This window comes from Oncorhynchus gorbuscha, linkage group LG22 (assembly GCF_021184085.1).
Source record: "Oncorhynchus gorbuscha isolate QuinsamMale2020 ecotype Even-year linkage group LG22, OgorEven_v1.0, whole genome shotgun sequence".
NCBI classification, from domain to species: Eukaryota; Metazoa; Chordata; class Actinopteri; order Salmoniformes; family Salmonidae; genus Oncorhynchus; species Oncorhynchus gorbuscha.
The window spans coordinates 37003711-37019976 of NC_060194.1; the positions used below are offsets into that span (position 1 = coordinate 37003711).

The following is a 16266-nucleotide window of genomic DNA, read 5'->3' on the forward strand; positions in this document are numbered from 1 at the left end:
CAACATCATCCAGTCCCTTCAGCTCCATTCAACCTCTCCCATCTGTCTCTCAACATCATCCAGTCCCTTCAGCTCCATTCAACCTCTCCCATCTATCTCTCAACATCATCCAGTCCCTTCAGCTCCATTCAACCTCTCCCATCTATCTCTCAACATCATCCAGTCCCTTCAGCTCCATTCAACCTCTCCCATCTGTCTCTCAACATCATCCAGTCCCTTCAGCTCCATTCAACCTCTCCCATCTATCTCTCAACATCATCCAGTCCCTTCAGCTCCATTCAACCTCTCCCATCTGTCTCTCAACATCATCCAGTCCCTTCAGCTCCATTCAACCTCTCCCATCTATCTCTCAACATCATCCAGTCCCTTCAGCTCCATTCAACCTCTCCCATCTGTCTCTCAACATCATCCAGTCCCTTCAGCTCCATTCAACCTCTCCCATCTATCTCTCAACATCATCCAGTCCCTTCAGCTCCATTCAACCTCTCCCATCTATCTCTCAACATCATCCAGTCCCTTCAGCTCCATTCAACCCCTCCCATCTATCTCTCAACATCATCCAGTTGGATTTCTATTTGCCATATATTGTTCAACTGTGCTGTGATGCTTCACAATCTAATTGAACCTTTCTATTCTCATAGCTTCCACAGATTGTAAATTAAAAATAAACATTTTTGCTAAAATAATTATTATATTATTGATTGATTGACTATGGCTTTTCAAATCACCCAGTATTGCTATCTGCAGCGTTAGTTCTAGGCAAATGTTGCAATTCTTCAGCCATTCCTGGACCTGTGACCAAAAACGAGCTACATATGGACAATACCAAAATAAATGATCTAATGACTCTGCCTCCTCACAGCAAAATCTGCAGAGCTGGAAGATTGTATCCGCCATACATGTAACATTCTATTGGTTGCAAGAATTTTGTAAAGTAATTTAAATTGAAAAATCATAGTACTACTTAGTTCCTAAGCCGGGGCAAGGCAACTCCTTGGGATAATAAATTATATCAGCCATGGAAGCTCTGAGTGGAATGTACAATTAGAATGACTCCCTGAATGAGTCCCTGTTGAAAGATCCAGGGACAGACTGGTTGTCAGTTGCATGACAATGACTGTAAGAGATGGTAAGACAGCACGAACTGATCTGGGACCAGGCTAATGTTTTAGTATGCAGTATTACAATGGGGTTCTAACTAACAAACTAACAATGATAATGAATGGTGTATCAGGTTCATGCGTTCCATTTCTATTGTGTAGGAGGGTCCGGGGGACTGGCTGACCCTGGACTCCCAGGTTATCATGGCGGACAACGATATCTGTGGAACCAAAGACCCCACTTTACACCAGGTGCTGCTGGACACACGCTTTGAACTTCCTCTCGGTGAGTGAGGGAGGGAACCAATGAAATAACTAACTAATACACAAAACAATTATTAACGGATGGATGAACAAACACAACTTAATGAATCAAATAATGACTATACTTCATTGACCCTAATTTATTCCCCCAAAACGTCTTAAAATACAGTAGATATAATAGAGTAGTTAAAAATAGAGTAGTTAAAAATAGAGTAGATAAAATACAGTAGATAAAATACAGTAGATAAAATACAGTAGATGTGCCTAATACGCTAGACTGTTACCATGGTTACCCCATGGATGTTCAGTCTGAAAGAAATCGCCCTAAAAAAAAGACGCAGGGGTCTCTACAAGCCAGAGTGTTGAATGAAATGATATTTAAATACACTTTACTGGTTGTCCGTGTTGTTGGTCCTTTTGACGGTCGGAGGTGGAGATAAAATGTCCACAGGAAAGTATTATTATGAACCAGACTTGTTGTAGCACTGGTCTGTATACGGCTGTCGGCTTGTAGTTCCAGGTTGCATTTTCCATCTCCTGACCCATTGCATGTGATGCATAATGTGTCACCAACTTAACGGAACATTGTCAACCGATGAACGTTTTCTAGCAATCAGCTGGAAGTGCTTGCGTTTTGCTGAAAATGAAAAGTCGGCAACGTCGGGTCTGTGGTTCGGCTACGGTCAGCCATTGTCGACATATTGTGCAAATGTTTAAGTCGCGTGCAAATTGTGTTAGTATTGAAAATACAAAATGGAAATAGAAACTGACAGAACCATATGCAAACCAGCGTACTGAAAGAGGGGCTCATAATACTTCCCTGTGGGTATTCTGTCTCAGATTACCTTCGTAATACTTCCCTGTGGGTATTCTGTCTCAGATTACCTTCGTAATACTTCCCTGTGGGTTTTCTGTCTCAGATTACCTTCGTAATACTTCCCTGTGGGTATTCTGTCTCAGATTACCTTCGTAATACTTCCCTGTGGGTATTCTGTCTCAGATTACCTTCGTAATACTTCCCTGTGGGTATTCTGTCTCAGATTACCTTCGTAATACTTCCCTGTGGGTATTCTGTCTCAGATTACCTTCGTAATACTTCCCTGTGGGTATTCTGTCTCAGAATACCTTCGTAATACTTCCCTGTGGGTATTCTGTCTCAGATTACCTTCGTAATACTTCCCTGTGGGTATTCTGTCTCAGATTACCTTCGTAATACTTCCCTGTGGGTATTCTGTCTCAGATTACTTTCGTAATACTTCCCTGTGGGTATTCTGTCTCAGATTACCTTCGTAATACTTCCCTGTGGGTATTCTGTCTCAGATTACCTTCGTAATACTTCCCTGTGGGTATTCTGTCTCAGATTACCTTCGTAATACTTCCCTGTGGGTATTCTGTCTCAGATTACCTTCGTAATACTTCCCTGTGGGTATTCTGTCTCAGATTACCTTCGTAATACTTCCCTGTGGGTATTCAGTCTCAAATTACCTTCGTAATACTTCCCTGTGGGTATTCTGTCTCAGATTACTTTCGTAATACTTCCCTGTGGGTATTCTGTCTCAGATTACCTTCGTAATACTTCCCTGTGGGTATTCTGTCTCAGATTACCTTCGTAATACTTCCCTGTGGGTATTCTGTCTCAGATTACCTTCGTAATACTTCCCTGTGGGTATTCTGTCTCAGATTACCTTCGAAACGAGGACAAAATCAGAAGACAACAGGTCAAGTAAGTCAAAATGAAGTTTCTTCAACATTCTGACTTGTATTGGGAATGTTCGGAAATGTCGAGCGTACATGTTAGAGACGAGATTCTAAATAAACGTAACAAAACATTTTGCACTGGAAAATGAAAACAAGTGTTTGTCATTGGACAAGACCTGGTAGTCCCTCTCGGTTTCGGCCCATTTGCTTCCGTTTCCTTGCTAGTGAATACAACGCTGTTTAATTCCATTCCATGTGTCCCCATAGAAACACACTGATCTGTGTCACTAGGTTGGCTGCTGCTGTCCTTCCCTTTAGCTTCCTGTGTGAACGTAATCAGCATTCATTCTGCTAGCATTGATTAGGAGTCATTTTACACTACCTCTCATCCTCTATATACTGGTGATCTGACTCTGTCTGTTTGTCTGACTGAGCAACAGTCAAGCCAATAGGTTATTTAAAGGTCTGGGGTTCTGGGTGAAAAGTCAATCTCACTGTGATTGGTGGTAATAGTTTGGGGGGGAAATGGGTGCCCTAGAGTAGCTTCTAACCAGCTAGTAGTATTTATACAAAGAGTGGGTCTAATCCTGAATGCTGATTGGTTAAAACCGGATTCCAGACGGTGTCTATTCCACAAACTACCACCTGCTAAATCTATGACCTTAAAATGAATGCCTATTTACTCTGTTCCATCTGACTGCGCAATCCACTGTCTCATCAGCCCAGACAGGCAATTTATGAATTTCATTTCCACTATAAAAAGCATTTAGAAATTATCTCACTTTTTTGTTTTCAACAGCTGAGCTTTGTATAAACCTTGCTGTCTGTCTCTCCGACATTTGCAACATTGTTTCAATATTGGATCTCCGGCTGTCCCATAGTAATGAACGTGTTGGGAGTCAGGACAATACAGACTGGCAGGCAGCGTTTCTCAGCCAGTCGATATCATGAATCAGCTGGCATAAATGTTATGGATATATAGAAAATAAATGTCATTGAAAACAGGTCAAATGAAACGCAGCTGATTTGCAGTCTCCAGCTTCAGGTTGAAGTGATTGTGTTAGTGTATATGTGTTGTAGGCTACCTCATTCTGAATAGCAATGTCTTGAGGGAGCAGCAGGTAGCTTAGTGGTTAGAGCGTTGGACTAGTAAACAAAAAGTTGCAAGATTGAATCCCCGAGCTGACAAGGTTCAAATCTGTCGTTCCGCCCCTGATAGGCTGTCATTGCAATTAATAATTTGTTCTTAACTGACTTGCTAAGGTAAAAACAATAGCACATTTTCCATTCGAGGCGAAATCGTGCATCATTAGCTCATTGTTATGGATGTATCCAAATAAATGTCACTAGAAAACAGCTTAAACAGATGCAGCTACTTTGCTGTTATTCTGGCTGCACTGTTGGACGTGACTGTACGTTAGCCGTAGTTGGCTGGCTAGCAAGCAAACCAGGGATACGAACGTTGCCAGCCAGTACGTCCATGGAACATTTAGAACGAATGACTGGGTCGCGCCCATAGATGCAGAACGAAAAGACTGAATGACTGACCCTGGACATTCTGCTTCCCTCGGCAAGACAAAAAACGTCCGCCCTCTTATCCCCGCTAAACTATGTACAGCGGGGACCGGCAATAGTTTTGGTATTTAATCAGTTCAATGTCAATAACATAGCCTCATATTTTAAATCTGATTACATTGATAAAATCACCGATGTCTCTATTAAATTCGTTTTTGATATTTCTGTGTGCATTATTTGGGGAAAAATATATTGCAATCAAAAGAAAATGTTTGGCTGAGTAAGTCTCAAAAGAAAGGTGGATAATGAAATAGAAGTTTCAGGGAAGAATGGACAGAGAAATGGGCATTCGTAACAGATTTCTCCATGTCAAACCAGTGTCTGGTTTGCAACAGCTGTTTGCAAATAATACAATCTTAGACATCCTTAGGAATCCATGCATGGCACTTTCAAAAGTTACTTTTCCACCCAGACAGACGCTCTACCGAAGCAGAAAACTGTAAGCTTTAACTGCTGGCTATTCCTCCATTGCCTGACACAACAACAGAAGCGCTTTCCTAAAAGTTGCCTGGGTTTAAACAAACGTCTTCTCTTTTCAGAAAGTGAAAAGCTCAATTAATAGGGACAGAATAGCAAAGTCAATTTGTTTGTCTCCTTGAAGATTATAGGCTGCAGCTTAACTTCAAAATGTCATAGAGAGGAATCAATATATCCCCATACGCATCCGAATCATGTCTTTCGTGTGCATTTTAAAACTTGTTTCACAGAGTTAAGCTTTGTTGTAGAACGCTTCATATAATCTGGATACTTTAGGTATTTATTTCAGAATAGAAAGCTAACAACAGGTGTCCTTTTTTCCCTTTTCTTTAACAAAGGGTTTGGGGTACCCTCATTCAATTCCAGCCCAAACACACCAAGCCCTTCCCAGACACGAGGGTATGTATGGAGTGCAGGCGACAGTATTGGAGGATTTGGCTATACCGACATCCATAGATAGCATCATTGTGTTTGTCAAACATGTAGGCCTACCACGTTTTTGAATAGGAAGCAATAGGCTCCAATTCTACATGTAATTCTAAGAGTAAGGCCCCATAAAACATGCTGGTGCGGGCGTGCAGATATAGGAGGGCCCTTACCAGGAAAAAATGAATCTTACTTTAACCTCCGCATCTGAGAGTTACAATGTTGCAATCACTATGCAGCCAGCTACCTATAGTAGGAAAAATAGTTTCTTCCTAATAATATGACACTTGTTATCACACATGGCACGACCCCACGACCCCACAATTGTTACAATAAATAAAAAGAACACTTTTCTTTAACATGTTTAACATATAATTTAATATTCCTGTAGAACTGTAAAAAGAGTGAGATCATTTGAGCTTCAGAGTGCTTTCAGAAATGCATGGCGGGCCTCGTTTCACTGGAGCAGTTTAAAATGAGCTTTCTGCCAATGACCCAGCCTTAACGCATTTAAAAACTCAGCCGCTTCCAAGCAACACAATGCTGCGCCAGAGAGAACCGGATTCAGCGAGTGCGTGCTTCTTGGCCGAAAATAAGGCCCTCGGATTGATATCCTGCAGCAGCACCACTGTCATCGTGGACGTGGAGCGACGAATCTGAGTCCGGGACCCAAATAGTAGGGTCCCTGCTGGCATTGTTTGGAGGTATGGCTAGGCCTGGTGCAACCGACTGTTCTTGTCCACCCAGAGAGCTGTCATCATCGGTAGAAGTGGATGGCTCGGAATCCTCCGGTTCGCCCTCTTCACTGCTAGAACCATTATTTGAATATATTGGTAACCTGTTGTATAAAAGTGATAATGTCCTCTAAGCCGTTGTCTCGGGCCTAACAACATCCGTGCCAATATATCCTCCAAACACCGGCATCTTGGGCGTTATCATTTATGTAAGTTATCCAAGTAAAACTGCTGTTGGAAAGCTTAATGTTAATTGCTGTGGCGTGTGCATGTGCGAGGGTACATACCTACATGTATGTGTGCTGGTCAGCTGTGATTTTTTGTTGGGCTCTTGTTTTCAGATATCCCTGAGGAAGAGGCACGCTATTGGGCCAAAAAACTGGAGCAACTCAATGCCATGAGAGACCAGGATGTAAGCTGTTGTCCAACACATATACAGTTGAAGTCGGAGGTTTACATACACTTAAGTTGGAGTCATTAAAACTAGTCTAATTGACATAATTTGAGTCAATTTAAGGTGTACCTGCAGATGTATTTCAAGGCCTACCTTCAAACACAGTGCCTCTTTGCCTGACATGATGAGAAGAAAAATTGATAGACCTCCACAAGTCTGGTTCATCCTTGGGAGCAATTTCCAAACACCTGAAGGTACCACGTTCATCTGAACAAACAATAGTACGCAACTATAAACACCATGGGACCACGCAGCCGTCACACCGCTCAGGAAGGAGACGCGTTCTGTCTCCTAGAGATGGACGTACTTTGGTGCCAAAAGTGCAAATCAATCCCAGAACAACAGCAAAGGACCTTGTGAAGATGCTGGAGGAAACAGGTACAAAATGATCTATATCCACAGTAAAACGAGTCCTATATCCACATAACCCGAAAGGAAGAAGCCACTGCTCCAAAACCGCCATAAAAAAGCCAGACTACAGTTTGCAACTGCACATGGGGACAAAGATCATACTTTTTGGAGAAATGTCCTCTCGTCTGATGAAACAAAAATAGAACTGTTTGGCCATAATGAACATCGTTATGTTTGTAGGAGAAAGGGGGAGGCTTGTAAGCCGAAGAACAACATCCCAAACGTGAAGCACGGGTGGGGCAACATCATGTTGTGGGGGTGCTTTGCTGCTGGAAGGGCTGGTGCACTTCACAAAATGGATGGCTTCATGAAGAAGGAAAATGATGTGGATATATTGAAGCAACATCTCAAGACATCAGTCAGGAAGTTAAGCTTGGTCGCAAATGGGTCTTCCAACTGGACAATGACCCCAAGCATACTTCCAAAGTTGTGGCAAAAGGGCTTCAATTTTTCAGAACTGAAAAAGCGTATGTAAGCAAGGAGGCCTACAAACCTGACTCAGTTACTCCAGCTCTGTCAGGAGGAATGGGCCAAAATTCACCCAATTTATTGAGGGAAGCTTGTGGAAGGCTACCCAAAACATTTGACCCAAGTTAAACAATTTAAAGGCAATTCTACCAAATACTAATTGAGTGTATGTAAACTTCTGACCCACTGGGAATGTGATGAAAGAAATAAAAGCTGAAATAAATCATTCTCATTACTACTCATTACTAAATCATTACTATTATTCTGACATTTCACATTCTTAAAATCAACTGGTGATCCTAACTGACCTAAGACAGGGACATTTGTAATGGGATTAAATGTCAGAAATTGTGAAAAACTGAGTTTAAATGTATTTGGCTGAGGTGTATGTAAACTTCCAACTTCAACTGTAATCGCTCACCCTCTATTGCACAGTAAAATTCATTTGAATGATATACAGTGTGTTATATTTACTGCATATGCCATTATATATGCCATTCAGTAGAAGTGTTTTATCCAAAGCGACTTACAGTCATGTGTGCATATATTTTCACGTATGGGTGGCCCTAGCAGGACCCAGGACCCATGACCTTTGGCTTTGCAAGCTCCATGCTCTACCGACTGAGGCAAATATTATGTGTGATGTATTTCAGATAACTAACCAGGACTCGTACCAGGAAGACCCGGAGCGACCACTTCCTGTCCCAGGGACACAGTGCTGTGAGTTATCCACCAATCACTGGGCTTGTCTGATACAGGTGTTTGCAATTAACCAAAGAGTGTCAACTCTTCGATATCGCCCTGTCAGTTCTGTGAGAGATATTTGTATTTCTCGTGTGTGTGTGTGTGTGTGTGTGTGTGTGTGTGTGTGTGTGTGTGTGTGTGTGTGTGTGTGTGTGTGTGTGTAACAGTCATTGTTTCTGGTGGTGACAGTCATTGTTTCTGGTGGTGACAGTCATTGTTTCTGTGTCATTGTTTCTGTGGTGACAGTCATTGTTTCTGTGTGACAGTCATTGTTTCTGGTGGTGTCAGTCATTGTTTCTGGTGGTGACAGTCATTGTTTCTGGTGGTGTCAGTCATTGTTTCTGGTGGTAACAGTCATTGTTTCTGGTGGTTGTTTCTGGTGGTGACAGTCATTGTTTCTGGTGGTAACAGTCATTGTTTCTGGTGGTGACAGTCATTGTTTCTGGTGGTGACAGTCATTGTTTCTGGTGGTGTCAGTCATTGTTTCTGGTGGTGACAGCCATTGTTTCTGGTGGTGTCAGTCATTGTTTCTGGTGGTGACAGTCATTGTTTCTGGTGGTGACAGTCATTGTTTCTGGTGGTGACAGTCATTGTTTCTGGTGGTGACAGTCATTGTTTCTGGTGGTGGTGGTGTCAGTCATTGTTTCTGGTGGTGACAGTCATTGTTTCTGGTGGTGACAGTCATTGTTTCTGGTGGTGACAGTCATTGTTTCTGGTGGTGACAGTCATTGTTTCTGGTGGTGACAGTCATTGTTTCTGGTGGTGACAGTCATTGTTTCTGGTGGTGACAGTCATTGTTTCTGGTGGTGACAGTCATTGTTTCTGGTGGTGACAGTCATTGTTTCTGGTGGTGTTTCAGTCATTGTTTCTGGTGGTGACAGTCATTGTTTCTGGTGGTGACAGTCATTGTTTCTGGTGGTGTCAGTCATTGTTTCTGGTGGTGACAGTCATTGTTTCTGGTGGTGACAGTCATTGTTTCTGGTGGTGTCAGTCATTGTTTCTGGTGGTGACAGTCAGTGTTTCTGGTGGTGACAGTCATTGTTTCTGGTTGTGACAGTTGTTTCTGGTGGTGACAGTCATTGTTTCTGGTGGTGACAGTCAATGTTTCATTGTTTCTGGTGGTGACAGTCAATGTTTCTGGTGGTGTCAGTCATTGTTTCTGGTGGTGACAGTCATTGTTTCTGGTGGTGACAGTCATTGTTTCTGGTGGTGTCAGTCATTGTTTCTGGTGGTGACAGCCATTGTTTCTGGTGGTGTCAGTCATTGTTTCTGGCGGTTACAGTCAACGTTTCTGGTGTTGACAGTCATTGTTTCTGGTGGTGACAGTCAATGTTTCTGGTGGTGACAGTCATTGTTTCTAGTGGTGACAGTCATTGTTTCTGGTGGTGACAGTCATTGTTTCTGGTGGTGACTGTCATTGTTTCTGGTGGTGTCAGTCATTGTTTCTGGTGGTGACAGTCATTGTTTCTGGTGGTGACAGTCATTGTTTCTGGTTGTGACAGTCAATGTTTCTGGTGGTGTCAGTCATTGTTTCTGGTGGTGACAGTCATTGTTTCTGGTGGTGACAGTCATTGTTTCTGGTGGTGACAGTCAATGTTTCTGGTGGTGTCAGTCATTGTTTCTGGTGGTGACAGTCATTGTTTCTGGTGGTGACAGTCATTGTTTCTGGTGGTGTCAGTCATTGTTTCTGGTGGTGACAGCCATTGTTTCTGGTGGTGTCAGTCATTGTTTCTGGCGGTTACAGTCAACGTTTCTGGTGTTGACAGTCATTGTTTCTGGTGGTGACAGTCAACGTTTCTGGTGGTGACAGTCATTGTTTCTAGTGGTGACAGTCATTGTTTCTGGTGGTGACAGTCATTGTTTCTGGTGGTGACTGTCATTGTTTCTGGTGGTGACAGTCATTGTTTCTGGCGATGACAGTCATTGTTTCTGGTGGTGACAGTCAATGTTTCCGGTTGTGACAGTCATTGTTTCTGGTGGTGTCAGTCATTGTTTCTGGTGGTGACAGTCAATATTTCTGGTGGTGTAAGTCATTGTTACTGGTGGTCAGTCTGAGTGTTTCTGTTGGTGTCAATCAGAGTGCTTCTGGTGGTGTCAGTCAGAGTGTTTGTCTACTAACTGACACCACGAGGGGGGGGGGATAAGTGGAGCGGGACGGATTAGGACTCTAGCTGTCTGACAGCCAGCCCCCACTGTGTCTTCCTACACACACACACATGTGTGCGCACACAAACACACACACTTAGACAAACAGAGACCTCAGCAAACTAGCCTCCTTGTTGGCATGAAAACATTTCCTACCAATAACAATGCATGGCAGTCTGCACCTAAAAGTACCCTTACTTTAGCACAGCATACTATGCAGTAAGTAAGACACACATATCATCAGTGCAAACAGTTCAATTAAAGTGTTCTAAAAACCCATTAAGTCATTTAGATACTGTCATATTCAGAATGTTTCAGAATTCATCCTAAAACATTCTGTTTCTTTGTAGGTAACTGGAGTCTGTGGGGAGAACAACAAAGTGAGTTAATGCACTTTAATGCACCCTCTGTTTCTATTAGTCGCTCTCTCTCTCTCTTTCTCTTTCTCTTTATTCTTCTCTATTTCTCTATTTTTTTCTCTCTTTCTTTCTTACTTTTTCTCTCTCTTCTAGCCTAGTGGTTAGAGTGTTGGGCTAGTAACCGAAAGGTTGCAAGTTCGAATCCCGACCTGACAAGGTACAAATTTAGCGTTCTGCCCCTGAACAGGCAGTTAACCAACTGTTCCTAGGCCGTCATTGAAAATAAGAATTAGTTCTTTAACTGACTTGCCTAGTAAAATAAAGGTAAAATATATATATTTTTTAAATTCTTTATTTCTCTTTCTCTTTCTTTCTCTTTCTATTTCACTATTTCGTCTCTCTCTCTTTCTCTCTTTATGGCAATGGAAACGCATGTTTACATTGCCAAAGCAAGTGGAATAGATAATAAACAAAAGTGATTTTTTTAAATAAAGTACAGTCAAAATTAAGCTCACAAAAGATCAAATAGTTAAAGAACAAAATGGTATATCAATTAACATAAATATGGGTTGTATTTACAATGGTGTTTGTTGTTCACTGGTTGCCCTTTTATTGTGGCAACAGGTCACACATCTTGCTGCTGTATGGCATACTGTGGTATTTCACCCAGTAGATATGGGAGTTTATCAACATTAGATTTGTTTTGGAATTCTTTGTGGATCTGTGTGATCTGGGGGAAATATGTATCTCTAATATGGTCATACATTTGGCAGGAGGTTAGGAAGTGCAGCTCAGTTTCCACTTCATTTTGTGGACAGTGTGCACATAGGCTGATCTGGTTCTCAAAGAGAAGACAGGTTTTCTCAATAGCAAGGCTATGCTCACTGAGTCTGTACATAGTCAAAGCTTTCCTTCATTTTGGGTCAGTCACAGTGGTCAGGTATTCTGCCTCTGTGTACTCTCTGTGTAGGGCCAAATAGCATTCTAGTTTTATAGTTCATTCTTTCCAATGTGTCAAGTAATTATCTTTTTGTTTTCTCATGATTGGGTCTAATTATGTTGCTGTCCTGGGGCTCTGTGGGGTCTGTTTGTGTTTGTGAACAGAGCCCCAGGACCAGCAGGTTCATCTCTCTGTAGGCGATGGCTTTGTTATGGAAGGTTTGGGAATCGCTTCCTTTTAAGTGGTTGTAGAATTTAATGTCTCTTTTCTGGATTTTGATAATTAGCCGGTATCGGCCTAATTCTGCTCTGCATGCATTATTTGGTGTTTTACGTTGTACACGGGATATTTTTGCAGAATTCTGTATGCAGAATATCAATTTGGTGTTTGTCCCATTTTGTCAATTCTCGGTTGGTAAGCAGACCCCAGACCTCACAACTATAAAGGGCAATGGGTTCCATAACTGATTCAAGTATTTTTAGACAGATCCTAATTGGCATGTAAAATGTTATGTTCCTTTTGATAGAAGGCCCTTCTTGCCTCGTCTCTCAGATCGTTCACAGCTTTGTGGAAGTTATCTGTGCCGCTGATGTTTAGGCCAAGGTATACTATATATATGTATAGTTTTTTGTGTGCTCTAGGGCAACGTTGTCTAGATGGAATTTGTATTTGTGGCCCTGGAGACTGTACCTTTTTTGGAACACCATTATTATTGTCTTACTGAGATTTACTGTCAGGGCCCAGGTCTGTCAGGGCCCAGGTCTGTCAGGGCCCAGGTCTGACAGGGCCCAGGTCTGTCAGGGCCCAGGTCTGTCAGGGCCCAGGTCTGTCAGGGCCCAGGTCTGACAGGGCCCAGGTCTATCAGGGCCCAGGTCTGTCAGGGCACAGGTCTGTCAGGGCCCAGGTCTGGCACAATCTGTGCAGAATATCTAAGTTCTGTGGTAGGCCCTCCTCGATTGGGGACAGAAGCACCAGATCATCAGCAAACAGTAGACATTTGACTTCAGATTGTAGTAGGCTGAGGTCGGTGCTTCAGACTGTTCTAGTGCCCTCACCAATTCATCGATAAGCTGCATCCCCGTCTCACCCCATGGCCCTGTGGAAAGAAATGTGTGTGTTTTTTTGCACATTTTAACAGCAGACTTGTTGTTTGTGTACATGCATTTTATAATGTTGTATGTTTTTCCCCCAACACCACTTTCCATCAATTTGTATAACAGGCCTTAATGCCAAATTGAGTCAAAAGCTTTTTTGAAATCAACAAAGTATGATAAGACGTTGCTTTGCTTTGTTTTGTTTTGTTTGTTTGTCATTTAGGGTGCGCAGGGTGAATACGTGGTCTGTCGTACGCTAATTTGGTAAAAAGCCAATTTGACATTTGCTCAGTATATTGTTTTCACTGAGGAAATGTATGAGTCTGCTATTAATGATAATGCAGAGGATTTTCCCAAGGATGCTGTTGATGCATATCCCACGGTAGTTATTGGGGTCAAATTTGTCTCCACTTTTGTGGATTGGGGTGATCCGTCCTTGGTTCCAGATATTGGGAAAGATTCCAGAGCTGAAGATTATGATAAATAGTTTAAGTATAGCCAACTGGAATTCGTGGTCTCTATATTTTTACCATCAACACCACAGGCCTTTTTGGTTGGAGGGATTGTGTTTTGTCCTTTAGTTCATTCAATGTAATTGGAGAATCCAATGGGTTCTGGTAGTCTTTAATAGTTGATTCTATAATTTCTATTTGATCTTGTATATGTTTTTGCTGTTTGTTCTTTGTTATAGGGCCAAAAAGATTGGAGATATTTTTATCCATACATCTCCATTTTGTATAGATGACTCTTTGTGGTGTTGTTTGTTTAGTGTTTTCCAATTTTCCCAGAAGTGATTAGATTCTATGGATTGTTGAACTACATTGAGCTGATTTCTGACCTGCAGTTCTTTCTTTCTCCGTAGTGTATTTCTGTATTGTTTTAGTGATTCACCATAGTGAAGGCGTGTGCTCAGATTTTCTGTGTCTCTATGTTTTTGGTTGGACAGGTTTCTCAATTTCTTTCTTAGGTTTTTGCATTCTTCATCAAACCATTTGTCATTGTTGTTCATTTTCTTAGGTCGTCTGCTTGCCATTTTTTGATTTGATAGGGAAGCTAAGAGGTCAAATATAATGTTTAGGTTTTCTACTGCAAAGTTTACACCTTCACTATTATAGTGGAATGTTTTGTCAAGGAAGTTGTCTAAAGGTGATTGAATTTGTTGTTGCCTAATTGTTTTTTGGTAGGTTTCCACACTGCATTCTTTCCATCTATAGCATTTGTTTGTATTACTCAGTTCCTTTGGCTTTGTTGCCTCATGATTGAGTATTGCTCTGTTCAAGTAGACTGTGATTTTGCTGTGATCTGACAGGGGTGTCAGTGGACTGACTGTGAGCGCTCAGAGACTGGGTTGAGGTCAGTGATAAAGTAGTCTACAGTACTACTGCCAAGAGATGAGCTATAGGTGTACCTACCGTAGGAGTCCCCTCGAAGCCTACCATTGACTATGTACATACCCAGCGTGTGACAGAGCTGGTTTTTGACCCGACAGAGTTTTGACCTGTTTTTGTTGGTTATGTTGTCATAGTTGTGCCTAGGGGGTATACGAGGGAGGAAATGCTGTCACCTCTAGGTAGATGTTTGTCCCCCTGTTTGCTGAGGGTGTCAGGTTCTTGTCCAGTTCTTGTCTTTCTCTCTCGGTCTCGGTCTCTCTCTCGGTCTCTGTCTCTCTCCCTCTGTATCTCTCTCTGTCTATCTATCTATCTCTTTCTCTCTCCCTCTCTTCCTCTCTCTTCTCAATCTCTCTCTATCTTCTTCTTTGTGATTAGCTGATGATCTCATACAAGCATGGCTTCTCGATCAGACTCATCACTGCAGTGTTGCTAATCCACCTCCATTCACTTACTGTATAGTAGCCTTAGACGGAAGGAGGAGGAAGGGGGAGGGGGAGAGGGATGGAAGGAGGGAGAGAGAGACATGGGATTATGAAGAGATGGTATATATAATAACATATTGCAAAACTCCTCAAAAATAACCTCCAACCCACTGGGTTGTGTGGGAAGGGTTAAGATGCCTGTACTGTTTACACAGCAAGACGAGATAGATTCAAAACACTCTAGATGGAGGCGTTATGCTCTGGCAGCCTTTGTCAGGGTTCTGAACATCGATGATGATGATGATTATGATTGATTAATGTGGATTAAGGCAGCTCCCCGCACCTCTCTGATTCATGCAGAAGACACATTCAGTTGAACACCTGACTAGGTATCCCCCTTTCCCTAATTTAACCTTTATTTAACTAGGCAAGTCAGTTAAGAACAAATTCTTATTTACAATGATGGCCTACTCCGTCCAAACCCCGACGACGCTGGGCCAGATATGACACCAACTCATTCAATATCTTTATCTTGACTATTTTTTACATTGTAGAATAATAATGAAATAACACATATTGAATCATGTAGTAACCAAAAAAGTGTTAAACAAATGAAAATATATTTTATATTTGAGATTCTTCAAAGTAGCCACCCTTGGCCTTGATGACAGCTTTGCACACGCTTGGCATTCTCTCAACCAGCTTCATGAGTTAGTCACCTGAAATGCATTTCAAGTTCATTTGTGGAATTTCTTTGCTCCTTAATGCATTTGAGCCAATCAGTTGTGTTGTGACAAGGTAGGGGTGGTATACAGAAGATATCCCTATTTGGTAAAAGACCAAGTCCATATTATGACAAGAACAGCTCAAATAAGCAATGAGAAACAACAGTCCATCTTTACTTTAAGACATGAAGGTCAGTCAATCCAGAACATTTCAAGAAATTTGAAAGTTTCTTCAAGTGCAGTCGCAAAAACCATCAAGTACTTTGATTAAACTGGCTCTCATGAGGACCACCACATGAAAGGAAGGCACAGAGTTACCTCTGCTGCAGAGGATAAGTTCATTAGAATAAATAAAAAAGCAGCCAACAAGTGCTCAGCATATGTGGGAACTCCTTCAAGACTGTTGGAAAAGCATTCCTCATGAAGCTGGTTGAGAGAATGTCAAGAGTGTGCAAAGCTGTCATCAAGGCAAAGGGTGGCTATTTTGAAGAATCTAAAATATATTTAGATTTGTTTAACACTTTTTTGGTTACTGCATGATTCCATATGTGTTATTTCATAGTTTCGATGTCTTCACTATTATTCTACAATGTAGAAAGTAGTAAAATAAAGAAAAACCCTTGAATGAGTAGGTGTGTCCTAACTTTTGACTGGTACTGTAGATGATGTGGAGTACAGAGCCGTGACCGATCTAGATGACCTATTTTTATGACTGCACTCTGAGTGACCCGGTGAGATGAGCTCTATTGGAGTTCTATGGTTGGTGTTGAAACAGTCCACATTAATTGGGATAGCATTCTGCTGAGTGTGCATTGTGAATGAGGGGTTTTGAGCATTCT

General features: G+C 41.8%; 1 protein-coding gene across 1 annotated transcript in view; it reads left to right on the plus strand.

The window, feature by feature from the left end:
* The window catches only part of LOC124009431 (protein unc-13 homolog A-like), a 154496-nt gene that overhangs the window by 61165 nt on the left and 77065 nt on the right, over nucleotides 1-16266 (plus strand). The window contains 4 exon segments of the mRNA XM_046321245.1: nucleotides 1263-1386; nucleotides 6616-6686; nucleotides 8261-8327; nucleotides 10847-10876. Coding sequence (XP_046177201.1) covers nucleotides 1263-1386; nucleotides 6616-6686; nucleotides 8261-8327; nucleotides 10847-10876 — 292 coding nt within the window.